General features: G+C 42.2%; 2 protein-coding genes across 11 annotated transcripts in view; both read left to right on the plus strand.

The window, feature by feature from the left end:
• The first annotated feature begins 1,937 nt into the window (after window positions 1-1,937).
• On the plus strand, window positions 1,938-7,045 carry LOC120812105 (uncharacterized). 2 transcript variants are annotated; one of them, XM_078096519.1, is made up of 8 exons: window positions 1,938-3,377; window positions 4,040-4,171; window positions 4,699-4,812; window positions 5,141-5,218; window positions 5,364-5,498; window positions 5,608-5,741; window positions 6,551-6,599; window positions 6,668-7,045. In XM_078096519.1, exons 1-8 carry the CDS (start codon window positions 2,826-2,828, stop codon window positions 6,860-6,862), a joined length of 1,389 nt encoding a protein of 462 aa, XP_077952645.1. In that variant the 5' UTR covers window positions 1,938-2,825; the 3' UTR covers window positions 6,863-7,045. The 2 variants fall into 2 exon arrangements, with proteins under 2 accessions (XP_077952645.1, XP_040023868.2); XM_040167934.2 differs by lacking the exon at window positions 5,141-5,218 and having other exon boundaries at window positions 1,941-2,087; window positions 3,064-3,377.
• A 2,812-nt stretch (window positions 7,046-9,857) lies between these two features.
• LOC120811590 (receptor-type tyrosine-protein phosphatase mu) overlaps window positions 9,858-26,792 on the plus strand; it is a 103,132-nt gene continuing 86,197 nt past the window's right edge. For 7 of the 9 annotated variants that reach the window (XM_078096520.1, XM_078096521.1, XM_078096522.1 and 4 more), the window contains exon 1: window positions 9,859-10,212. In XM_078096520.1, the coding sequence (XP_077952646.1) occupies window positions 10,125-10,212 (88 nt within the window). In that variant the 5' untranslated portion in view covers window positions 9,859-10,124. Of the gene's footprint in view, window positions 10,213-13,969; window positions 14,044-26,792 lie in introns of all 9 variants that reach the window. The other 2 variants (XM_078096528.1, XM_078096527.1) reach the window with 2 other exon arrangements.

The raw sequence follows: 26,792 nt of genomic DNA on the forward strand, positions 1-26,792 counted from the left end.
TTAGCACACACACATTAGCATAGCACTACCACAGCATCAAAGCAGAAGATCAAAACCTCCAAAGGGACTTCAGAGCAGGTTCAGCTGGCCACATACGTATGGAATGTACTTAATGTACTTTGATCGTCCCTACGTGTACTTCGGGGCACTCAGAGTACATTACTTGTGGTAAAAGTGGATTTCAAGCTGAACTGAAATGAAAGAAATGAAGACAACAAAGAACCATAGAAGAAATAAGAAATAAGATAAAGTTCATCTTCTGGATGTCGAGGAGTCACAGGATACGTTTTGGGATCCTTCTCCGGTCTGCTGCTGCCTTATAACCCCCCCCACACACACACACACACACACACAGACACACACACACACACAGACAGACACACACACACACACACACACACACACACACACACACACACACACACACACATTAAAACCATCTTATTCACTTTACATAATGGAGCTAAACAAAGTATCTGAGTACATTTACTCAAGTACTGCACAGTAGTGCTTGTGGATCGGTTTTTATCTTTGCAGATTTTACAATAGTTTTTCTGCACCAGAGTATTTTTTTCAGACTATGGCATTAGTGATTTAAATATAACAAAGTATTTTCACGTAGTGGATTTAGTGCTTTTACTATAACAGAGTATTTCTCAGTCGGTAGTGCAGCGCCTCCTGCTGGCAGAGCAGCGTGGTGCTATCTGACTCTGAAACTAACAAAGTACATTTGCTCTGGTTCTATACTAAAGTACGACAATACTTTATGAGGTGTTATCATTATTGTTATTATTATTAGAGTTAAATTGACTCTATGAGATTCATCCCAGTTTCGTCCCAATCTTGTCAGCGTTAAATCAACACTCAACCAAGTGTTAACAATTTAACTCGGAAAAGTGTCAAAAATAAATCTGCCCAGTGTTAAATACATTACATGTCATTTAGCTGACACGTTTATCCAAAGCGACTAACATTGTATTTTTAACCCATGGTTTTACATTTCAGCAAGCAATTAGAGACTAGGTGTCTTGCTCATGGACACTTTGACATGGAGCAGCCAGGGTTCAAACCGCCAACATCATGGTTCCCACCCTCCCTACTTCATGCGCCACAGTACGAAGAGTTAAACCAAACACCAAGAAGTGTCACACTGTACAGTTACATTTCAAACCCATCAAAGAGTTCATTTAACTGTCGCAAATGAATCTGATCTTGACACTGAATAATGACTCCAGCTCTTTTCTACAACTGACTCTGTAAGAATTAACTAATGTTGTTAATATAATACCATAAACATAGTTCATATTATTATTATAATAGCTTTTTGTGTTCATAGTAAAGAAAGAGAAATGAAGAAGACTGTTTATCGGACTGAAGAAGGTGATACGTTCACCGCTACTGGGGAAGTAGTACTATGACACTGTAGTACTGTAGTACTGAGGCACTCTACTACTAAGGTACTGTGGTAGTGTGATACTGTAGTACTGTGGTACTGTAGTACTGAGGCACTCTACTACTAAGGTACTGTGGTAGTGTGATACTGTAGTACTGTGGTACTGTAGTACTGAGGCACTCTACTACTAAGGTACTGTGGTAGTGTGATACTGTAGTACTGTAAACAAAAAACAAACATCCAAATCCAACACCAAATTCTTTTGACAAAGTATTTGTACAATGTCATTCATGACAAGGTACAAGGTATTTTACTTGAGTACTTTTTACTTCTCCTCCACTGTATCTAAGATGTATATTCTGTACTTTATACTGTGAAGTATTTTTACTTTAGTACTTTATCCACAAGTCAGTAGAACACAGAACCTCATTGGTGTCAGCTGACTAACAGCAGCAGCTGTGTGTGTGTCAGTGTGTGTGTGTGTATCAGTGTGTGTGTTTGAGTCTACGGTGACAACTCGTTGTCCTTCACTCTCTTCCTCAAATAGATCCTCTGTCTATAAATCCAGAGCTGGATGTTCTTCTCTCTCAGTATGACTCAGTCAGTCCGTCACATTCTCATCTCATCAATGAGCTGAGCACATCACTGATCACGACTCCTGCTTCACAACTTACTGGACAACCACAATCAACAGGTATGAAATCTATTCAACGTGTCAGGTATTACAGCTTTGGCGTTTCTCTGAGAGAATGACCATCTGGTTCCTACCTGAGCTTCAGAGTAACTGCCTGTTCAGAATCAGAATCAGAAGCCATTAATTACCACATATGTTACACATAGAGGAATTTGACTTGGTGAATTGGTGCAATATAAGAATAAAATAGGATCAAGTAAAATAAAATCAAAATATTCAAGCAAGAATTAACAATATAAACAGATAAGTAAGTTAAAACACGTATGTATGTCCATATATTTCCATGCTGAGAGAAACCATTGTGCCAAATCTTTCCGGGATGAAGTATCTGGGTCAATGAGGGACTGGAAATTGGTTCATTTGCTAATGGGAAAAAAAAAGTTTTTCCCATTAGCCCAAAAAGTTTCTGTGGTGAGAGGTCTTGGGCCTGATGGACCGCAGCCTCCTGCCAGGAGGTGAGAGGGGTCGGCTACAATCTTTCCTGCCCGCCTCAGAATCCTGGAGGCAAACCAGTCCTGGTGAGACGGCAGATTGCAGCCGATCAGCCTCTCTGCAGAGCGGAGGACACGCTGCAGCCGGCCCTTGTCCTTGGCTGTGGCTGCAGCGTACCAGACGCTGATGGAGGAGCAGAGGATGGACTCCATGATGGCCGTGTAGAAGTGGATCATCACCGCCTTTGGCAGGTTGAATTTCTTCAGCTGCCTCAGGAAGAACAACCTCTGCTGAGCCTTCTTGGTGATGGAGCTGATGTTCAGCTCCTACTTGAGGTCCTGGGTGATGATGGAACCCAGAAAACGGTGGTACTGCGTTCTTCCTGAAATCCACAACGCGTATACTACCAGTTTAAGTACTTGTCGTACTACCTGTTCATGTGCTCTTCATACTAACTGTTCAGGTACTCTTTATACAACCGCTCTGGTACTACCTGCTCAGGTACTCTGTTCTCAACCTGTTCAGGTATTTTGTTCTCTTACAGGTACTCATCTGATCCAAGGAGACTGTCTAATTCGGCACACCTGGATGGGAGAGTATGGTAACATCTGGGCATTAATAACAACAGAGAAACATCTGGCCTGGAGTTTGAGGAGTAATCTGCTCAGGAGTAAGAAGGCGAGGAGGTGGCAGGTGGGGGGGTACATGGGAGGAGCCGTATGTAGACAGGAGGGGAAGGAGGAGAAGAGGAGGAGCCAAGTGAGGGACGAAAGCCTGACGTCAACAGACAGAATCCGTTGTTTCACCTTCAGACAGTTTGGGTTCAACGTCTTGAGTTTGGCTCGCAGAGGAATAAAGGTAAAACAACCAAAAACTGTGATGTCATCCGTGACTGATTAGCTCCAGCCCTTTGAGTGTGTCACGAGGAACCCAAGATTACATTACATGTCATAAAGCTGACGCTTTTACTTAAAGTGACTTACAATAAGTGCATTCAACCATAAGGACACAAACTCAGAAGAACAAGAAACAAAAAAGTGAAATTTCCTCAAATAAGCCAATTCATAATTTGCTATAATTTGCTATAGATAAGTGGTGTTACAATGTAAGTGCTACAATTTGTTGGTCTTTTAGTCGAGGTAGAGTCTGAAGAGGTGTGTCTTTAGTTTGTGGCTCTCTGCGGTCCTGATGTCTTCAGAGAGCTCGTTCCACCATTTCGGAGCAAGGACAGCAAAGAGTGGTGATCTAGTCGAGTGTTTTACTCCTCAATGAGAGCATGTCGGGTTGGACCATGTCCTGGATGAATGCTGGACCCGATCCATTCACAGCATGGTACGTGAGCATCAATGTTTGAACTGGATGCGGAAGGCCACCGGTAGCCAGTGAAGAGAGCGGAGATGGGTTCTACAGCTTCTCTAGGAACATACAAGTAGAAGGGGCATATAGGGTTTCCTCAGCTTTCCCCAGGAGAAGAACCCTTGGTGGTTCTACACTTAGAATGAGTCCCTCTTCTCCTACAGGACCTTCCAGAGGAGCTATGGGAGCTGTCGGAGTTGGAGAAGCTGAATCTGTCTCTGAACAGACTGAAGGTTCTCCCTCCTCAGCTGGCTCTGCTCTCTAACCTGGTGGTTCTCAACCTGTGGGGTAACCAGGTAAACCTCCGTCAGAAGGTTATTACACATGAAAATACCAGTAAGTAAGTAAATAAAGATATGAAGAAGGAAGTGAAGAATCACAGTAAAAAACGTACCTGAAGAGAGACTTGTTAGTAAAGGGGTTCCTCAGGGTTCTGTTCTGGGTCCATTAACAGCTGAACTATACATCAACACTCTTCTGAATAACATGTATGTATGTACTTAAGTTCACATTTGAGATACTTTCAATTTAAGTAGTCCAACACTGATTTGAGTAAAAGTGTTACTCCACTGACAAGGACAAACTAATCTTTATACAGTCTTAACAGGTTAAACTCTGTCAGAGACCCGCTGAGCAAGGCAGTGTCCCCCCACCCGACAGCTGGTCTGTCCTTTGGATGAATAAAGATCATAATCCCACTTTAATCCACCAGGATCCAGTTACTCTCCTCCGTCCTCTCCTTCACACTAAACACATTCATACTTTATTCATTGTGGTGTTTGACATGTTGATTATGTTTATTGTTGTTTTTTGTTGTGTACAGCTTAGCCGCCTGCCGGCAGAGATCGGTCAGCTGAAGAGACTCAGGGTTTTGTTTGCCTACAGAAACCGACTGAGTGACGTTCCTGAGGAGCTGGGGGCCTGTACACAGCTGGAGGTGAATACTTCTGAGCTTTTTTAGTTCAGTCTTAAAAGGGCCCAGTGTCTGGGTCTACGGGGTCAGGGAGAGGGAAGTCCCGGTCTCCCTGTGTGGTGGCGCTGTGTGTGGAGCTTGGTGTTGGCGACCCGAAGGAGCGAGCTGCTTGTGGATCTGACAGTTCGGGTGGAGATCTGAGGAGTAATGAGTTCTTGTAGGTAGGGAGGTGCATGTCCATTGATGCATTGATGGGTGGGTATCGGGACTTCGTGGTAGATCTGGAATGAGACAGGAAGCCAGTGTAGTGAGAGTGGGATGGATGTTATGGTCTCATATTCCCTCTCATCAGGATCCTGGCAGCGGTGTTTGGAAACTACTGAGAGAACTACAGAGAATACTACTAAGAGTAGTACTGAGAATACATCTGGTAGTACTACTGACAATATTTTCACATTGATAACACATTGAAAACACACATAGACGACCTCTAAAGCCTCGGTACGAATGCTTGGACAGTCCGAATGCATCCGAACCTCTTCTGAGTCTCCATCATCTGAACTTCTATCTGTCAGGTTCTTAGCTTGAACAACAACCAGCTGTCTTCTCTTCCTGAGTCGCTCTCCAAGCTGACCCGCCTCAGGAAGCTCAACCTCAGCCAGAACCACATGGCCCTCCTCCCGGGATGCATATACAACATGAAGGCTCTGGTGAGTGCATTTGACCTTTAGCAGCTGGTGAGAACTTCCAAGGATCTCTGGTTTGGTTCCCTGGGTGAGGGCCGGAGGGATGGATGGATCACCTCCTCTGTATCTGCAGGTATTCCTCCATCTGGCTTGTAACTGTCTGGAGAACCTGGCGGAGAACATCCAGAATCTGGCGGAGCTCAAGATCCTCATTGTGGAGGGAAACAGCCTTCACTCTCTCCCAAAGGCCCTGTGCTGTCTCACCAGGTAACATCACCACACCAAGTAACACCTGGGCCCTGTTCCTCGTACGTGGTTCAACTAAGTCGATCAAATGTCCGATTATCCAGCTCAAATTACCGAGATGATTGACATCAGGCTATCTCGGTTCCTCGAAGGCGGATCAGCGCTCAAACGACTCGTTGGTTTGAACCAGATGTCAATCATCAGGATAATCGCCTTACGTTAGAAGGCAGAAGAGTCCATCATCGAAACCAGGACTTTTTAACAGTATAAAGGCAAATAAACCTAAAGGAAGAGCGTCTTTTTCCTCCACTGAGGAGCACGAGATGATAATGAACACATATGATGAGATAATATGTTCATTTAATGTTAATTTGAATCATTTCTGTAGGATGAATTTAATGTATTATACATATTTTACGTTGTTCATTCTGTACGTCCATCAGTCTGTCCGTCCCTGGAGGATCGTCCTGTGTCTCTAAAGGTTTCCTCCCTTTATTCTTCCCATCAAATACTTTTTCATTGTTTGGGGAGTTTTTCCTGTCGATGTGAAGGTTTCTGGACAGATGATGTCACATGTGTACAGACTGTAAAGACACATGAGGCTAATTTGCGATATTGTGCAATACAAAATAAAATTAAATGAATCCTATAATCATGTTAAAGACTGACAGCCCCCTGCAGGTGTTTCTTCATTTTTGAATACTTCACCACGTACGAGGAACAGGGCCCAGGTAACACTCTTTCAAGATAACGTCTATCAGGTGACACCACCTCTACCTGCCAAAACACACATGCACTGATCCTCTCTCACCTGGTTTGACCTCTCTCAGGTTGGAGCTGCTGAATCTGGACTTTAACGACATTAAAGACGTCCCACAGGTAAACGTTGAATCATTCAGAGACCATCTGGTGTTGTTATTGATTAAACCAGTAACAAATGTTCTCAGGAGTTGCACCAGTTGTCCCACCTGGAGAAGCTGGCCTGCCATCCTCTGGACAAAGGACTCCACATCGTCCATAACCCACTCATAAAACCTGTGAAGGAGGTGCTGGAGGGGGGGGGGGCTCAGCGCCCTGTTCAATTACCTAAGGGCGGGTTAGAGCGGCGCATGGGTAGAGAAGATGTGTTGAAGTGTCCCTGAACAAGACACCTAACCCTAATTGCTCCCCAGGCAAAGATGTAACAAAAAGCAATGCATTAAAAATGCAATGTAAGTTGTTTTGGATAAAAGTGTCAGCTAAATGACCTATAAATGTAATGTTAAATGATTTAGATGTTTGTATATAACAGATATTTGGTTTTGTATAATAAACAGTGACATCATTCTGGACTCATTTGCAGAATTTCTGTGATATTTGGTCTGTTTAAGCATCACAAGATCCAAGAGTATCAGAATATGGGAATATTGTTACAATAATAATGATAATTCATTATTCTTATCATTAGAAATAGAAGTAGAATAAAACACTTCCTCTTAACCACTGTTAAAACATCAGTGGTTAAGAGGAAGTGTTTTATTCTACTTCTACTCTTATTATCAGGCAACATCCAGCCAAACCCAGGCCCTCCATTATATACTATTGATACGCCTGATGAATTTAGGGCACGGTCTGGACTTGGGATTATCCACATAAATGTTAGGAGTTTACTCCCAAAAATCGACTTAATTAAAATCTGGATACAGACAACCGATACTGATTTACTTGTATTATCAGAAACATGGCTGAATAAAAATATTCCTGATAAGGACATTTCTATCAGTGGTTACAATGTCTTTCGTTGTGATCGGAAAGGAAAGGAGGAGGTGTTGCCATTTACATCAAAAAGAAATTTCAGGCCACACCCGTCACCTCTATATCCTTAACTAAACAATTTGAATTGCTTGCTTTAAAACCTGAGTTCTCTCCCGGCCAGTCTTTTATAATCATGTGCTGTTATAGACCCCCGTCGGCCTGCAGTGAGGCCCTCTCAACTCTTTCTAACTATGTGGCAGGATTTAACTCGAGTGAAATTGTTCTCGTGGAGGACTTAAACTATGACTGGTTATCCCCAACTTCAGAGAGCCTAAAAAGCATCTGTGATTCTCTGGATCTAACTCAGCTCATTGATAGGCCAACCCGGCCCAACATAACATTTCCAGCTAGATCCTCACTTCTTGATCTTGTTCTGACCAAAGTACCTCATAAGTACAGTAATATAGGTGTCTTTGCGAATGATCTCAGTGATCACTCTACCATCGCAGTGGTTAGAGATGCTAAACTCTCGAAGAACAAGCATTGTATGCAAGAGAGATTTTAAACAGTTTCATGAACAAGCTTTTATTCATGATGTGTATCACTGTAAATGGAATAGGATCTCCCTATTTGGTGATGTGTAAATTGCCTGGAGTTATTTTCATGATAATTTCCTGAATCTAATAAATAAACATGCTGCCTTTCGGAAATTCAGCGTGAAAGGGCGAAATAATCCCTGGTTTCATCAAGAAATTGGAAATCTTTTAAAAGACAGAGATGCTGCATGGGCTAGAGCACGGAAAACAAAATCTGACAACGACTGGCATCACGAGCTGCGTAACAAATGCACGTCCACGATTAAGAAGGCAAAAGCTGAGTTCTATCTAACAGAAACCACAAGAAATCTAAATGATCCAAAGACATTTTGGAAGGTGGTAAAGTCGACATCTGGTGTTGCTCAGCAAAAGGAACTACCAAATCTCTTGGTGCATTGCTCTGTCAATTTGACTGACAACTTGTCAATGCTACATTTTTTCAACAAGCACTTTGTCTCTGTGGGTCATTTATTTGATAAGGAAAACCCTAATCAATTACATTCTGATATGGGAAAGGAGTCTAAAGATGAGGCTGTAAATAGCCCAACTCAGAATGTATTTTATTTTGAATCTGTGTCCACATCTGAGGTGGGGAAAGCCCTGTCCAGCTTGGATGTTAAAAAAGCAGCTGGTCCTGATCAATTGGACCCCATCTTCTTGAAGTTGGCTGCAAATCAAATAGCTGATCCCTTGACTCACATTTTCAATCTCAGTCTCAGCACTAATATACTTACAAAACATTGGAAATCCGCTTTTGTCCTTCCCCTGTTAAAAGGGGGTGACCCATCTGATGTAAATAACTACAGGCCTATTTCGAAGTTATGCATTGTTATTTGACAATTTGACAAAATATTTGAAAAAATAATTAGCGAACAATTAATAGATTTCTTAGATACTAATAGTATCCTAAATAATTTCCATTTTGGCTTTAGGAAGCAACACAGTACAGTCACCGCCGCCCTGAAAGTTTTAAATGATATATTTGAAGCACTTGATCTTAAAAAAGTATGTGTATGTGCTGGTAAAGGTCCGTTGAAAATGAGATCTCGATCTCAATGGGACTTTTACCTGGTTAAATAAAGGTTAAATTAAATAAGTACAATTTTTTTAATCATTATTATGAATAATAATTGAAATAAAAATCATCTTCATCAGGCTGTCATATCTCACATTGTCCAGCAGGTGACAGCTCAGAGTAACAAATGAAGAAAGCACCTTGCCCGAAACACTGAAGCAGCACTCAAGCACAATAGCATAAACAAACAACACAACACAACCAACAAACACAAACAAACAAATGCACACAAAATAGCCTTTGGAAGATACAGCAGAAAAAGAGTTGCATAAATCCAAGTAACCGTAACAATGAGTGCAGTTTGGTTCTGTTTGACATGGATCAAGCAGACCAGCAGGCGGCAGCTTCGTCCCTCCAACATGGATCAAGTAGACCGGCAGGTGGAGGCATTGCCTCCACCCTTTCTCGGTCTTAAACATTGATTTGCTTCTCTTTAAAGAACCTTTAATTATTTCAGACTTAAATGTGACGAACCTGAAATTGAATACAATAACGTGTGGATTTAGGTGACAAATATTACTGTTACGAGCTCATATGCAAATGCAAAAATATCACATCAAAACATTTTAAGATTAAGAACACAACTGCATGCTAAAATATAAAAGTTCGATATCAGTGATTATTAGAAATATAAAGAATAGAAAAGTAGGATAGGTGGTATATTTAATTTAGAAATTGAGAGGAAAAAGTCTCTCTCTCTTTCTCTTTGCCCCCCAAACGTCGCTCGCCCCCTGTGACGTCAGCGGCTGCTCGGTAAACAGAGTCAGTCTCTCTCCGGTCCGAAGAGACACGGAGGAAAAAAAACGGGCGAGAAACCGGACAGACTGAAGAGCGCCAACCGCCTGTCTGTCTGCCTGTCTGTCTGCCCGTGTGTCTGCCTGCCTGCCTGTCTCCCGTGTGAGTGTGTGAGAGCCACAGACAGGAGGCCACAGAAGAGGAGGAAGAAGTCGGGAGTTGCCTCTACTTTTCCCTCTCGCTCCGGAGGGTCTCGCTGTGAAAATGGAGCGGACCAGAACTTTCCTGATCTCTGCGTCCCTCGCGCTGGTTTCACTGGGACTAACGGGCGCGTGGGCGGACACCTTCAAAGGTAAGCGCAAACGAAGGGGACCGGGTTTTGGGGCAAAGGGGGTCCGGGTCTACCCCAGGGAGAGGGAGGGGGGGGGGGGGGGGGGGGGGGGGGGGGCTGTGCGTCGGCATTTAAGTTTCCAGCAGAAAATCTCCTCCTCTTCCTCCCGCTTCTTCTTCTTCTCTTCTGACCGGTTTTAAGAAAAGCGAAGAAGAACTTTCATTTGGACAGAAGTTTCTCTCAAGAATACTGCAAGTACTCAAAGTACTACACTACTAATGCAGAAATACTGTACGGGGAATAATGCTAATAAAGAAATACTGAAAAACAGATACTGCCAAGAAAGGAAAACTTTAAATCCAAATATAGAAATACTACAAATAAGGAAATACTGAAAATACAGAATTACTGAAAATAAAGAAATATACATATAAATGAAGTAGAACCCAGTAGATTTTAGTAGAGTACAACCCAGTGGAACCCTGTATAGTAGAACCCAGTAGAACATAGTAGAATAGAACCCAGCATTCTCAAGAGATGAAGTAAAATAGGACGTTTCTCATTGAACAGCATTGGAGTTACTGACTGCTTCATTGACTGCTTGTTTAGTCGAGACGCAGTAGATGTGTGTTTTTGTACAACAGATAGTACAGACGCAGTAGATGTGTGTTTTTGTACAACAGATAGTACAGACGCAGTAGATGTGTGTTTTTGTACAACAGATAGTACAGACGCAGTAGATGTGTGTTTTTGTACAACAGATAGTACAGACGCAGCAGATGTGTGTTTTTGTACAACAGATAGTACAGACGCAGTAGATGTGTGTTTTTGTACAACAGATAGTACAGACGCAGTAGATGTGTGTTTTTGTACAACAGATAGTACAGACGCAGTAGATGTGTGTTTTTGTACAACAGATAGTACAGACGCAGCAGATGTGTGTTTTTGTACAACAGATAGTACAGACGCAGTAGATGTGTGTTTTTGTACAACAGATAGTACAGACGCAGCAGATGTGTGTTTTTGTACAACAGACAGTACAGACGCAGTAGATGTATTACTCAAATGCTAGTACTCATTGTTGACTGTGTTGTATGTGTTCATATTTATTGTAATTAAATAATTGATAAGTAGATATTGATATGAGATCTTTATAATCAATGAGAAATGTTGTACTCGGTGCTGACTTTTCATCAGTACTGCAGTACTGCTCTGGTTCTGCTGACGGGTTCTCCGTGTTCTGATGATGATGATGTTGAGGATTCAGTCAGCTGGTGTCCCTCTGGTCACCTGATGGGGGCAGTAGCGTGTATAATTGTATTATTATTTATATGTATAAATCCTAATACAATTATAAGATGTATATAATATGATGTAAATTATACGTTGTATATATACAGTACATCACCATTTATCAATCCACCAAATATGCATTTTCCTTATCTATAATATCTATAATTGATCACAGAACCTATTATGTCAGTTATCATATAATATAAATCATGTAATTTAATAATAAGATGTATAATATGGAGAATATGATGTTCAAAGTGTGTGTATATTTGTCTAGGTCTTAGTGTGTGTGTGTTTGTGTTTCTATGTGCACATTCACTGGTTACAACTTTTTCAGTAACACAATTATTAATACTTTATGTATTTAAATCTGCCGATTTCACTTTAATTAAGCAACCATTTCAATTCCTAAAGAGGAACCTTATGAATGTGTAGAGTTCTGCTGCTCCACACGTTCCTAAAGAGGAACCTTTTCAGTGTGAAGGCTTTAGATTGAACTTTATTGTCATTGCACACAGTACAGGTACTGCGACAACGAAATGCAGTTTAGCATCTAACCAGAAAGAGAGCAGATAAAGTGCACAGTATATCTATGTGGTATATATAAATAAGAGAATATGTACAGTGTAAAATATACATTAAGCAGCAAGGTTGTAAACATGAATCACATGGTAGTGCAATGGGGTATAGTTATGCAAATAGAGCATAATTGTCCAAATATGGCAATCGGCGTGTGTCGTCTGCAAACTTGACAATGTTGTTATGCTGCGTTCACACCAAAAGCAAAGCGCATTATTTGCGCGAGTAGATTCCATGAAATGTCAATGCACAGACGCGACTGGCTGTGGAGGAAGCACATTTTCAACAGGCAGCGCGAAGGACGCGTTGAGCTGCTCCGCTCGTCATCACCGCCGCCCTGCTGCCAAAAGCGTGAATACACTTATGAACGGCCTGTCGCGTGCCATAAATGGACTTATCGCACGCTATCTGGAATCGAGTGCAATCCTTTTTGGTGTTGCGATATTCATTTTACATATAAATGAACATGACCAACATTTACATTACATTACATTACATGTCATTTAGCGGACGCTTTTATCCAAAGCGACTTACAATAAGTGCATTCAACCATAGGGTACAAACTCAGGAGAACAAGAAACAAGAAAGTGCAATTTCCTCAAATAAGCCAATTCACAATTTGCTATAGATGAGTGACGTTACAAGTACAATTTAAGTGCTACAATTTGTTAGTCTTTAGTCGAGGTAGAGTCTCGTTCCACCATTTCGGCGCAAGGACAGCGAAGAGTGGAGACCTAGTCGAGTGTTTTGCTCTCAGTGAGGGAGGGACGAGTAGTTTTGCAGATGCAGAGCGGAGAGTGCGGGTTGGGATGTAGGGTTTGACCATGTCCTGGATGTAAGCTTTCCGCGCCATTTAAGTTGCCTCTGTCCGTTTTCCTTGTCGGAAGCGGAGGCAGGGCTTATGCAGCGTAACCCAACCCAACCTGAGGAACCTCAGGACTGCTCCTTCGCCTCTTTGGCCGGGAGGAACGCAGGGCGACGTCCCTGGGCCGCTTCCTTGCCGGAAGTTAGTTCCTAGTTTTTAGGTCCTCCCGGGCCGCTCCGTCTCTCCCTGCAGCCACGGAGCGCGTCACCCTGCCGCCGGTCAAACCGCCCCGGCTACTGCACCTGAACCCGACCGCATCGCACCAAGCCCTGATGCTTGGCCCGCTCTGTGTCCCTTGCACTTATTATTTTTGGGGTTATATTCACTCGATTCCAACGTCTAACTATTCTGAAAGAATAAAACGTTCTTTGTTCTTTAAAAAAGCATACTTGTATTACTATGCTATTATGTTGCCATTATGTTATCAGTGGCATAAAATGGTCGGAAAATTGCAATAAGACGGACATAAGACGCCTGGAAGTGCGCCAAGCTGTGTGCTGCAACGGATGGTGCCTTGAACCCAAACACCATTTGTGGTTCTGACGTTTGTGAAATTCACGCAACAATTAAAGAGCAGAAATAGTGGTTCATTATTTCTGTGCTGGATAGCGGAAATTATTATAACTGTCTTTACAGAGACAAGTCATGGAGATAAGCCACGCCCCCTTCAGGCGTCCTCTCAGGCGAATGAAGCGAAATAACTACATTTAGTCGGGCGAGTCAACTCGTGCGAGTAAAGTGTGGCGAAAATTTGCTTCGCATTTGGTCTGAACGCAGCAACTATGTACAGGTGTGCAGGTGTAGGTGAAGAGGGAGTAGAGGAGGGGGCTCAGCAGCCCTGTGGGACACGGTGTTCAGGATGAGGGTTGAGGAGGTGTGGTTCTTTAACCTGACAGATTGGGGTCTGTTGGTTAGGAAGTCCAGTATCCGGATACTGAGGGAGGAGTTGATGTCCAGATCCCTGAGTTTGGAGGTGATGATGGTGTTGAATGCTGAACTGAAGTCTATGAACAGCATTCTCACATATGTGTCATTGTCCAGGTGAGAAAGGAGTGAAGTGCCGTGGAGATGGCGAACTGTAGGGGGTCCAGTGTGGGTGGCAAACAGGATTTGAGGTGAGCCAGGACCAGCTTCTCGAGGCACTTCATGATGGTGGGGGTGAGTGCAAAAGGGTGGAAGTCATTGAGGCTCGTTGCTTTGGAGTGTTTTGCCACCGGCACGACGGAGGTGGTTTTAAAGCAGGTGGGACGGCTGCCTGAGCCAGTGACAGGTTAAAGATGTCAGTCAGGACCGCAGTCCACTGCGCCTGGGGATCCCATCAGGCCCAACAGCCTGGGGTGCATTGATCCGGCTCAGTGCAGCGCATACGTTCCGTTGGTCCTCATGTTGAGGACCAGACCATGAGGAATGTGAAGAGTTCTGCTGGTCCATATGTACCTTACAGGGAACCTTTTCAATGTGAAGAGTTCTGCTGGTCCATATGTACCTTACAGGGAACCTTTTCAATGTGAAGAGTTCTGCTGGTCCATATGTACCTAACAGGGAACCTTTTCAATGTGAAGAGTTCTGCTGGTCCATATGTACCTTACAGGGAACCTTTTCAATGTGAAGAGTTCTGCTGGTCCATATGTACCTTACAGGGAACCTTTTCAATGTGAAGAGTTCTGCTGGTCCATATGTACCTTACAGGGAACCTTTTCAATGTGAAGAGTTCTGCTGGTCCATATGTACCTAACAGGGAACCTTTTCAATGTGAACAGTTCTGCTGGTCCATATGTACCTTACAGGGAACCTTTTCAATGTGAAGATGTGCTGCTGGTCCATATGTACCTTACAGGGAACCTTTTCAATGTGAAGATGTGCTGCTGGTCCACATGTTCCTAAAGAGGAACATTTTTGCTGCTGCTGAAATGGCTGCCACCTGCTGTTAAAAAGTGGTAACTACATGGACCTAGCTTTATTATTTTTCCATGTTAGTAGTTCATTTGTATATATTTGGGGTTATATGTTATTTTGTATTTCTTATACAGTTTGGGTTAGTTTCTGTTATATTTTAGTTTTAGTTAATAGTTGGATTATTATACCACTATACGATCATTGTATTTTATTTTATCCTCACTGCAGAATTGGGGATTAACATGAGGCACATGAACCACAGTCTTTTGTTATTTAACAGGGAATCAACCTGTGGTACAAGCTGATAAGCTCCAGAGCATCATTTCAGCAAGAAGACACCTCACAGTGGTTACACGTGCACAAGTTTGTCCTTCAGAGGCTCGTGCACCCTCAGACGGAAGGAGTCTGGACAGAGAGCATCCTCAACATGCTCGTCACTTTAAGAGCCCTACCCTTCAAGAGATAGGGGGCGTAACCATGGTGACATAAAAAAGGCAGCAGGAAGATGTTGTTGGATAGAAATCCACACTTTGTAGCCAAAAGGAATTATTGCCTCTTGTTTGTTTCCACGCTTCTACACTGTCGTAAATAATCACAAGATTAGTCGACTAATCTAAAAAATAGTCGATTTTAGTTGTTAGAATTGTTAGTTGCAGCCCTACTTGGAGTCTCTTTAAGTTGATATTGAGGGTCCCATGTACTAACGCTTTAGCACACACTTCTGGCGTATTTGTTTTGTAAACGTGCGCGTAAAAAGATGGCGAGGCGCAAACATGAGACGTGAGAGCAGAGATGGCCTGTCGCAGACTGAAAATGGCAAATTGCCCTTTTCTGTGTCATACATATGCATTCACATGAGGGTCAAGGGGAAAGTGGAAGTTTCCCATAAAAAGACGGGAGAGGTTGCGTAAGGTGCCTAATTATGAATTCCGTGGTACGTGAGTCTCTTTGTAACAGAGTCTGTAGTGACTGAGTCTTTTTGTAGCGACTGAGTCTTTTTGTGGTGACATTGAGTCTTTTTGTAGTGACATTGAGTCTTTTTGTAGTGACATTGAGTCTTTTTGTGGTGACATTGAGTCTTTTTGTAGCGACTGAGTCTTTTGTAGTGACATTGAGTCTTTTTGTAGTGACATTGAGTCTTTTTGTGGCGACATTGAGTCTTTTTGTAGTGACATTGAGTCTTTTTGTAGTGACATTGAGTCTTTTGTAGTGACATTGAGTCTTTTTGTAGTGACTGAGTCTTTGTAGTGTCATTGTGTCTTTTTGTAGCGACTGAGTATTTTTGTAGTGACATTGAGTCTTTTTGTAGTGACTGAGTCTTTTTGTAGTGACTGAGTCTTTTTGTAGTGACATTGAGTCTTTTTGTGGTGACATTGAGTCTTTTTGTAGTGACTGAGTCTTTTTGTAGTGACATTGAGTCTTTTTGTAGTGACTGAGTTTTTTGTGGTGACATTGAGTCTTTTTGTAGTGACATTGAGTCTTTTTGTAGTGACATTGAGTTTTTTTGTAGTGACATTGAGTTTTTTGTAGTGACATTGAGTCTTTTTGTAGTGACATTGTTTTTTGTAGTGACATTGAGTCTTTTTGTAGTGACATTGTTTTTTGTAGTGACATTGAGTCTTTTTGTAGTGACTGAGTCTTTTTGTAGTGACTGAGTCTTTGTAGTGACATTGAGTCTTTTTGTAGCGACTGAGTATTTTTGTAGTGACATTGAGTTTTTTTGTAGTGACATTGAGTTTTTTGTAGTGACATTGAGTCTTTTTGTAGTGACATTGTTTTTTTTAGTGACATTGAGTCTTTTTGTAGTGACATTGTTTTTTGTAGTGACATTGAGTCTTTTTGTAGTGACTGAGTCTTTTTGTAGTGACTGAGTCTTTGTAGTGACATTGAGTCTTTTTGTAGCGACTGAGTATTTTTGTAGTGACATTGAGTCTTTTTGTAGTTACTGAGTCTTTTTGTAGTGACTGAGTCTTTTTGTAGTTACTGAGTCTTTTTGTAGTGACATTGAGTCTTTTGTAGTGACATTGAGTCTTTTTGTGGTGACATTGAGTCTTTTTGTAGTGACTGAGTCTTTTTGTAGTGACATTGAGTCTTATTGTAGCGACTGAGTCTTTTGTAGTGACATTAAGTCTTTTTGTAGTGACATTGAGTCTTTTTGTAGTGACATTGAGTCTTTTTGTAGTGACATTGAGTTTTTTGTAGTGACATTGTTTTTTGTAGTGACATTGTTTTTTGTAGTGACATTGAGTCTTTTTGTAGTGACTGAGTCTTTTTGTAGTGACTGAGTCTTTGTAGTGACATTGAGTCTTTTTGTAGCGACTGAGTATTTTTGTAGTGACATTGAGTCTTTTTGTAGTTACTGAGTCTTTTTGTAGTGACTGAGTCTTTTTGTAGTGACATTGAGTCTTTTTGTGGTGACATTGAGTCTTTTTGTAGCGACTGAGTCTTTTATGTAGTGACATTGAGTCTTTTTGTAGTTACTGAGTCTTTTTGTATTGACTGAGTCTTTTTGTAGTGACATTGAGTCTTTTTATAGTTACTGAGTCTTTTTGTAGTGACATTGAGTCTTTTTGTAGTGACTGAGTCTTTTTGTAGTGACATTGAGTCTTTTTGTGGTGACTGAGTCTTTCTGTGGTGACATTGAATCTTTTTGTGGTGACATTGAGTCTTTTTGTAGTGACATTGAGTCTTTTTGTAGTGACTGAGTCTTTTTGTAGTGACATTGAGTCTTTTCGTAGTGACTGAGTCTTTTTGTAGTGAATGAGTCTTTTTGTAGTGACATTGAGTCTTTTTGTAGCGACTGAGTCTTTTTGTGGTGACATTGAGTCTTTTTGTAGTGACATTGAGTCTTTTCGTAGTGACTGAGTCTTTTTGTAGTGACTGAGTCTTTTTGTAGTGACATTGAGTCTTTTCGTAGTGACTGAGTCTTTTTGTAGTGACATTGAGTCTTTTTGTAGTGACATTGAGTCTTTTCGTAGTGACTGAGTCTTTTTGTAGTGACTGAGTCTTTTTGTAGTGACATTGAGTCTTTTCGTAGTGACTGAGTCTTTTTGTAGTGAATGAGTCTTTTTGTAGTGACATTGAGTCTTTTTGTAGCGACTGAGTCTTTTTGTGGTGACATTGAGTCTTTTTGTAGTGACATTGAGTCTTTTCGTAGTGACTGAGTCTTTTTGTAGTGACTGAGTCTTTTTGTAGTGACATTGAGTCTTTTCGTAGTGACTGAGTCTTTTTGTAGTGACATTAAGTCTTTTTGTAGTGACATTGAGTCTTTTCGTAGTGACTGAGTCTTTTTGTAGTGACATTGAGTCTTTTTGTAGTGACATTGAGTCTTTTCGTAGTGTAGTGCCTTTGAGTCTGTAGTGACTTTGACCCTCTTTAGAGCAACTTTGGATCCCTTTGTAATCGTGTGGTGCTTCAATGCATTAGAATGTTGCAGAACCTTAAAACTGGGCACAGATGGAGATGGGTGTTTAATTGGTGCACTAATGTTAACTCAGCAGCACAAACCCACTGTAACACACACACACACACACACACACACATTCCCTGATGACCTGGTGTGTCCTGATTCAGGGCTTTACCTTTTTCCCCTCTGTGTGGTTGTGTGATACAGTGTGTGTGTGTGTGTGTGTGTGTGTGTGTGAGTCAGCTCTTTGTTTTGTCTTGTCAGGGTTCTGATGAAGCTCACAGATTAAACACACACAGTGAAGTCAAGTGTTTGTGTAGCAGTGTGTAAGTGTAGTGTATATTGGTGTGTTGAGGGTCCATCAGTGGGTTTATTATTACCTCTGAGACTACCTATATTTCTCCTCTCGATCAACTCTTGTTTCTGCTTTTTTTCGTCTCATACGAGTTTAGAACATTTAATAATAACAATGATGAATGTGATAAATATGATAAAAGTGATCAATATCATACAGGTCTAACAACACATGTTTAACAATGATGGACTCTGCTATTTGCTCTTCATCAACCAGACAAAATAAATAAGCCTGATTCTAAACGACACTATGACCTCACACAAGCTGGTAACCATGACGACCGACTGGTTTCCACTACTGCCTTTAGAAAAATGTCCTCTATCAAAGTTTTAAAACACATCAGAACACTGTGTGTGTGTGTGTGTGTGTGTGTGTGTGTGTGTCTGTCTGTGTGTCTGTGTGTGTGAAAGTGATCATATGACATTACTTCTTAAGCCTACTAAGGCTACACAAGAACATACACACACACACAGTAACCTTTAATAGTGTTCTCAGCAGTGTGTGGTCACATTGAACCTGTCTGCTCCCGGTGTGTGTGTGTGTGTGTGTGTGTGTGTGTGTGTGTGTGTTTGTGATGAAAGTTCACAAATTCGGTTGTCCATTAAACTATTTTAATATATACATTTGAAAGTTAGGATGATTCTCTTTCTTTTGATACACTGTTATAATCATTTAATATCATAAATATGCAATTAATATCTAATTATACATGTATATGAATTGTTTACAATACTATGTATAACTTATATCTATATATATCTATAGGAATATCTATATAAATCTACAAATATTAATAGATTTGGATTTGGATTATTTTCCAATAAACCAACTAATAATATGGGTGATGGGTAATTTAAATTGTGTCACCTTAATCTCCATCCACCCTCTCGGATCCCTCGGTTCTGTCTCACCTCCCACTTTCGCTTTCATGCTTCATGTTTGTATTTCGGTAATTTAAAAAATGCATGAAATCTTCGTTGGCTTTAATCTTCTCACAAATCCACATCTGATCTGAATTATCTGGAGCAACAGAAGCAGCAAAGTTCCAGCGCTCTTCTTAATAAAGCAGGACTTCCTCTCCATGTTCTGGGTCGGATTAGCGCCGTTAGCGAAAGGATCGCCGGCGGCCGAGGGCCTCTGGGATTAACGTGCCGCCTTCAGACGCAGCGTCTGCGAACCCAGCGGGGATTAAAGCGGCCGGATTAAGGCTCCTTTTGTTTAACAAGTGAGATGAGATAGAAGCCGAGGAGGAGGATTTGTGTCCCTGGCAGCACACACAGGGAGGCTGGTGTCAAGAGAAGCGCATGTCCCCCGGTCCCTGAACTCCCCACGGGACGCTCTCACTGTTTACTCTCTAATTCTTCAGCTGCTCGAGGTCACACGATTCATTCAAATCTCATTCTCCTTGTAGGATAAAGCGCGGAAACTGATCCCACTGTCGAAATCATAGAAATAAAATCCAGTGCTCTTACATCTGCATTTATACCTTTAATAAAAGTAAAAGCAACATATCATAATAGACACTTAATTATTCAACATTCAGGTGAGAACAATAAAACCCAATCAGGCCTATTTTGGAGGACATAATGTAGAGGTTAGGAGACATAAACTGCCAAAACAAGCTTCTTTGAGTAAGAGACGTGAGATGTACATCTACACGCTGGCGACAGAATAAACTAACAAAACATATTGAAAAGAAAAGAATGATTACGAGACCCATGAAAGAACAAATATCCACATTATACTTATAGACTTTATTGTCTGTGTAGTTTTGTATATAAATACCACAACACTGATATTTTCCTTCTGTGTTTATGCTTATGATGTAGACCTATATATATATATATATATATATATAATAGAGTAGGACATATATATATATATACTCTATTTTATATACTTGTATTCATAGCGACCATTAATCGATTTGTCAGAAAATTGATCTATTTTGGTCATCAAATAGTCCTTTCATTCACTTTCTGAAAGGTTTAAATAAAGAACAGTTTTATAAGTTAGGTCAATGGATCACTAAACAATTTAGGCGCCGGTCGGTTTGGGGGGCTCGCCTTCAAGTAACTGTTGTCATGGTAACGGAGCGTCCCGCTGACAGCCGGCAGCACGTTGTATTTTTTCCTTTTCTCCCTTTATTATTATTATAATAAATTATTATTATTTCTCCAACATCAGATTATAAAAAGTCAGCATGTCTCCAAAAGACGGCAACACGCTGCTGTGTGTGTCTGTGTGAGTGAAAGTGTGTGTGTACCAGTGTGTCAGTGTGTGTTTATGTCTGTTAATCCCTGTCCAGAGATGTCATTCTGATTAGAGTTGTGGTCCAAATCCCTGATCATATTCATAGGATTATTCTTTAAAGATTTCGTTCTGTCTGTGTGTGTGTGTGTGTGTGTGTGATGACTTCAAGAAAGAGTGGAGTAGTGAGACAGGGATTAGTGTGTGTTTGAGTGCGTGTGTGTTATCAGTATAATCTGTGTTAAAATGCCTCCTGCCGCTGCCACACAAACACACACACACACACACACGTTTGTTCTTCATGATGATGCTGATGAAGACCAGAGCAAACATCTCCATCATGTCTGTTATTATCTTTATCTTTACCTTTTATCTTCATCTTAATCCGCATCTTATCTTTGTCTCCATCTCTACCTTTAACTTTACGAATCCATTATCTTATTTTTACCTTCATCTTTATCTTCAAAGAGTTTGTCTGTCTCTCTCTTCAGTGCCGACGGTGAAATTAAAAAGAAAATAAATGAAGGAAGTATAAATATTTCATTAAGATTTTAATGCTTTTCTTTTTATTATAATCATTATGATAATTATCAGCAAAAGTGCTGCCAGCCAACACACACTACCCAGTACAGCCTACTGGGACTCAGGCCCAGCAGCTGCTATTTAACCCATATTACTACAGTAAATATTCATACGCAGCTAATATCTGTATGTGTGTGTGATTAAATATGAATCCTTCAGCCGTTCACAGCTTGAAAAACAAACATCAGCTGAGATCCGCTGTTTTGAGTCGGCTCCCAACGTAAAGTTTCACTTCATAAGTCCAGTAATGAAATAAGACCAGATGTTACTGAATCGGAAACATGTGGGACAGAGTCACAGAACCGAGGTGCATGGAGACGTTCTTCACGAAGCCCTCGTCTGCTTCAGGTGCAGATCACATTAACTGTCCGCGGTGTGTTCACTGTCGCGTGTACACACCAGCGCGCTCACTATGCGTCGGCCTCCTGCTTTCACGTCTTTGTACTGACGGCTGGTTTCTGGGTCACAGAGTGTGTGTGTGTGTGTTCGTGTCCCGGGGCGGCTCCAGGCTCTTAATATGCCACCAGACTCTGATTAATGATTGGCTGTATGTATGTCAGAGCGTAACCGCGGGAAACCAAGACTCACCTCTGGGATTAGTGGAGGTTAAGAGAGGCTAAAGAGGGAAGCGTTCATCCCGCCCAGATCTTTCTCTCCACTTTGGAAATAAGAAGTGAACCAGTCCCACATTAGTGCATCAAAGCTTTCACATCATCTCGACACAAAGACACGCAGGGAGAAGCAATACATGAAATAAATGAGATAAGATCAAATATCCTGTGCAAATTTGTCCAGAAAAGTTGAACAATCCTCCGAAGCTTAAAGCTCAAAGATCGCCGAGATCGAGCTGAATCCAGTGACATCTCCACTGACATTTCTCTTTCTTGCCGAATTGAGAGTACAAAAACTACCGTCATCAAAGTGTATGAATTATTACCGTTTTTGAACAAAAGTATGAAATGATTCTGCCGTCTCTGCACTGCAATACGACCACCCGCCATCTCGCATGACTCTAGATTCTGGTTGCTTTGGAATGACGTTAGGGCGCCAGGGGTCAAATTTTGCAGCCAATCCTGACTCTTGAGCCTTTTACGCAGTAAACAGTCGATCATTTGTGTGTGGGTTCAGTCAGATGGCATCAGACAATTCAAAAAAGACGTTTAATGGGGCAAATCGGCCTACGAGAGCACAAGGTAAAGAATCCTGATTTGACTCCTTAAAAGGCTCCTCTAGAGGAGTTTAACTTGGATACATACCTTCCACAGGGAGACAGGCTGCAGAGAGACAGACAGGTAAATGTAAAGGCTGATGGGGGGTCTGAGTGGCCCCCAGGCCAGGCCCACAGCAGCTTAGCATTAGTGGTCGACCGCCATGAGGAAGCTTCAGGCAAGAAACAGGACGTGTGTGTGTGTGTGAACAGGAAGTGTTTCAGTAACACTCACATATTGATGAGCAGCGACGGTTCAGCTGTTATTGGTTCCAAATGAAATATTTTCTATTTTTAGAAAACTGAACAGAAATAACAGTTAATTCAGGAGTCAGGAACACGTCTGTTAGTGTGGCTTCAATATGGTGAGACGTTCCTTCTGTTAGCGTTAGTTGTATCTGGTGGGACGTTGTGAGGTGCCCAAAGACCCGGGGACACAAAGCTGGGGTTCGAACCAACAACCCCATCATCTGGTCCGTTGTGACTCGGGCTTGTGTGACCGTGTTTCGGTGCGAACACTCACTTCCGTTGAAGCCCCCGACGCAAGAAATGTTGTCCGTGCGTCCTGTGGGAGAAGACCTTTTCAGCCTCTGCCAGGCTGATTGACCCCCCCCTTCTGCTGGAGGAGAGACATGACCTTCTGCGTACCGGGGGGAGGAGGCCGATGATGCAGACTTCTGTGTGATTTCGTCCTCGCCGTATCGTTGTTGACTTCATTGTCTGAAACAATCTGATATCAGACAATGAACTGAAGAATGCTCTAATAAATATATCTAATACATTTTAAGATTGAATCGATATACTGTAACAAAATGAATTCTCTTTGGAGTCTGGTCCATGTAAAGAACCACGAAACTCAGGCTGAACAACCTGACAAACTGTTTGTCAGGTAAAAGCTCCGGTGAAAAGTCTCTGTATACTTTGTTGATTTCTATATAAATATTCAAGAAATAATGCAATACTATCACTAACAGTCGTTTGTAACAGCTCATTGAGTTAGATGATAAAAGAAGTAGAATACGATTTAAGGTGCTTCAGGAAAACTTGACACCTGAGAACCAGACAATCTGCTGCTGTGTTGTATTGATCAGTGCAACACGCACACAAAAACCAAACAAACCGACAAACACACACACACACACTGATTTGTGGTGACTCAGCAGGACAGAAAGAGTCCTCTAAATGTCTCTCTCTCTCTGTCTTTTGCTTTACTTTCCCTTTGTACACTTTCATCTGTCAGTAATCACATCACGTTTGCTGTTTGTTGTTGTTGTTGTTGTTGTCTCCCATTCAAGTCATCCTTGTCACTTTACGTTTTGTACTTTATTACTTATTACCAGACAAACACTGGCATCATTAATCTTGCAGTTGTGGAAAAAAGTACCCAGCATGCATCAGCGACAATCCCACAATCCCCTTGTGTCATACAGATTATAAATATGTATCTTTCTTCTTTTGATTTCCTTACTTCTTATCTGGAACACGGACAGTTTAATCTGACATGATCATGGTTTATTATACGTCCTAATCTCGCTTCTTATCAACCCTCCACACCGTGTGTGTGTGTGTGTGTGTGTGTGTGATCCTAAAAAATACTTTTTTCTTTTTTTTTAAATTTGAATTCCGCTTAATCACAAACCTGTCTTGTCTCTCCGGTAACTACGGTAACGGATAACCACAGCGAGGCCTGTGGGACGCTGTGGACATATAGTCTGTGTTTAACCTGTTTATACAATACATTGTGATCAGTAATCAGTGAGTCTGAGACAAACTGACCCTCTGAAAGCTTTTTTTTGGGCAGTATTTGACTCACTTTAGAACTAACTTTAAATTGGAATAACTAAAACACTGCTTTGATTTTTACTACAGTAATCCTATTGGCTGGATCCTGTTGAAGCTCAGCATTACATCAAAATATACATGTCACTATACTTTCCGTATATCTGGCATCTTGTAAACTCAGATCTAAAACTCCACCGTTAAAGAAGTGGGCTCTGGACAAGACATGAAGACGGAGTGACAGCTGGTGTCCTCTGGTTGATGAGTTGACAGTCTGACTGACGAAGACGGACAGCAGACACGCGTAATTACAGAAGCGTCCGCCGCCTGTCGACACTTGCACACACAAACACACAGACACACTCACACACCAACACACAAAGACTTACACACCTTATCTGTTGAATGGGAGCACAATGGAAGTTATATCACAGTGGTGCCAGTGACGGGAATCTTACTTCTTAAAAGGAGGGGAGTTCTCGTCATTCAACTGTCGTTTCAGAGGAAATGTTTCTTCAGACATGTTGTGTCCCGCAGGTCCCTTTCTCCTCCTCCCCGTGCTCCTCCTCATCCTCCTCCCCGTCCTCCTCATCCTCCTCCCCGTCCTCCTCATCCTCCTCCCCGTCCTCCTCCTCATCCTCCTCCCCGTGCTCCTCCTCATCCTCCTCCCCGTCCTCCTCATCCTCCTCCCCGTCCTCCTCCTCCTCGTCCTCCTCCTCATCCTCCTCCCCGTGCTCCTCCTCATCCTCCTCCCCGTCCTCCTCATCCTCCTCCCCGTCCTCCTCCTCCTCGTCCTCCTCCTCATCCTCCTCCCCGTCCTCCTCCTCATCCTCCTCGTCGAGGAGTTACAGTCCAGAGGGAGATGGACGAGAGACTTTAAGGACAGGGGAGGGGGTGTAATCTGAGCGTGTATGTTACAGTGTAATTATTGGTAATTAGAATATTATTCTAATACTCCTATGTAGACAGCCTTCTGACATACACACAGACACACACGCACACATACCCAGAGGCATTGGATTGACTGCTGCATTATTCATTTTTGCCCTGCAGCAAGTTAGCTGGATGTGCTAACGCTGGTAGCGCCCAGTTACTGTTACCTGCTGGAGATCTGAGTTTACAGACAGACACACAAACAACAACACATACTTTCCGTACCTTCACATACATACACAAATAAAGTTTGGTGTCCTTCAGAGTAAAGCAGGAGTGTGTGTTTTTTAAACCTTTTTTTAATCAGGTAAAATCAATTGAGAACCAATTGTCATTTACAATGATGACCTGACCGAATAATACATCCGCTCTGTAAAGAGATAGTTTGTTCACTTCTACATCCCCCGGTTCAGGTTTACCTCTCCTTGTTCACTTGTACCTCCCCTTGTTCACTTGTACCTCTCCTTATTCACTTGTACCTCCCCTTGTCCACTTGTACCTCTCCTTGTTCACTTGTACCTCCCCTTGTTCACTTGTACCTCCCCTTGTTCACTTGTACCTCTCCTTATTCACTTGTACCTCCCCTTGTCCACTTGTACCTCTCCTTGTTCACTTGTACCTCCCCTTGTTCACTTGTACCTCTCCTTATTCACTTGTACCTCTCCTTATTCACTTGTACCTCTCCTTGTTCACTTGTACCTCCCCTTGTCCACTTGTACCTCCCCTTGTCCACCTGTACCTCTCCTTATTCACTTGTACCTCCCCTTGTCCATTTGTACCTCCCCTTGTCCACCTGTACCTCTCCTTATTCAATTGTACCTCCCCTTGTCCACTTGTACCTCCCCTTGTCCACTTGTACCTCCCCTTGTTCACTTGTACCTCCCCTTGCTCACTTGTACCTCCCCTTGTTCACTTATACCTCCCCTTGTCCACTTGTACCTCCCCTTGTTCACTTGTACCTCCCCTTGCTCACTTGTACCTCCCATTGTTCACTTGTACCTCCCCTTGCTCACTTGTACCTCCCCTTGTTCACTTGCACCTCCCCTTGTCCACTTGTACCTCCCCTTGTTCACTTGTACCTCCCCTTGTCCACTTGAACCTCCCCTTGCTCACTTGTACCTCCCCTTGTCCACTTGTACCTCCCCTTGTTCACTTGTACCTCCCCTTGCTCACTTGTACCTCCCCTTGTTCACTTGCACCTCCCCTTGTCCACTTGTACCTCCCCTTGTTCACTTGTACCTCCCCTTGTCCACTTGTACCTCCCCTTGCTCACTTGTACCTCCCCTTGTTCACTTGTACCTCCCCTTGTTCACTTGTACCTCCCCTTGTCCACTTGAACCTCCCCTTGCTCACTTGTACCTCCCCTTGTCCACTTGTACCTCCCCTTGTTCACTTGTACCTCCCCTTGTTCACTTGTACCTCCCCTTGTTCACTTGTACCTCCCATTACATTACAT

Source organism: Gasterosteus aculeatus, chromosome 21, assembly GCF_964276395.1.
Source record: "Gasterosteus aculeatus chromosome 21, fGasAcu3.hap1.1, whole genome shotgun sequence".
Taxonomy (NCBI): Eukaryota; Metazoa; Chordata; class Actinopteri; order Perciformes; family Gasterosteidae; genus Gasterosteus; species Gasterosteus aculeatus.

Coding starts and splice junctions, on each gene's coding strand:
- LOC120812105 (XM_078096519.1), top strand. CDS start 2,826: ATGGAGCTGATGTTCAGCTCCTACTTGAGGTCCTGGGTGATGATGGAA. Junction 5,499..5,607: donor TATACAACATGAAGGCTCTG/GTGAGTGCATTT, acceptor CTGTATCTGCAG/GTATTCCTCCATCTGGCTTG. Junction 6,600..6,667: donor ACATTAAAGACGTCCCACAG/GTAAACGTTGAA, acceptor AAATGTTCTCAG/GAGTTGCACCAGTTGTCCCA.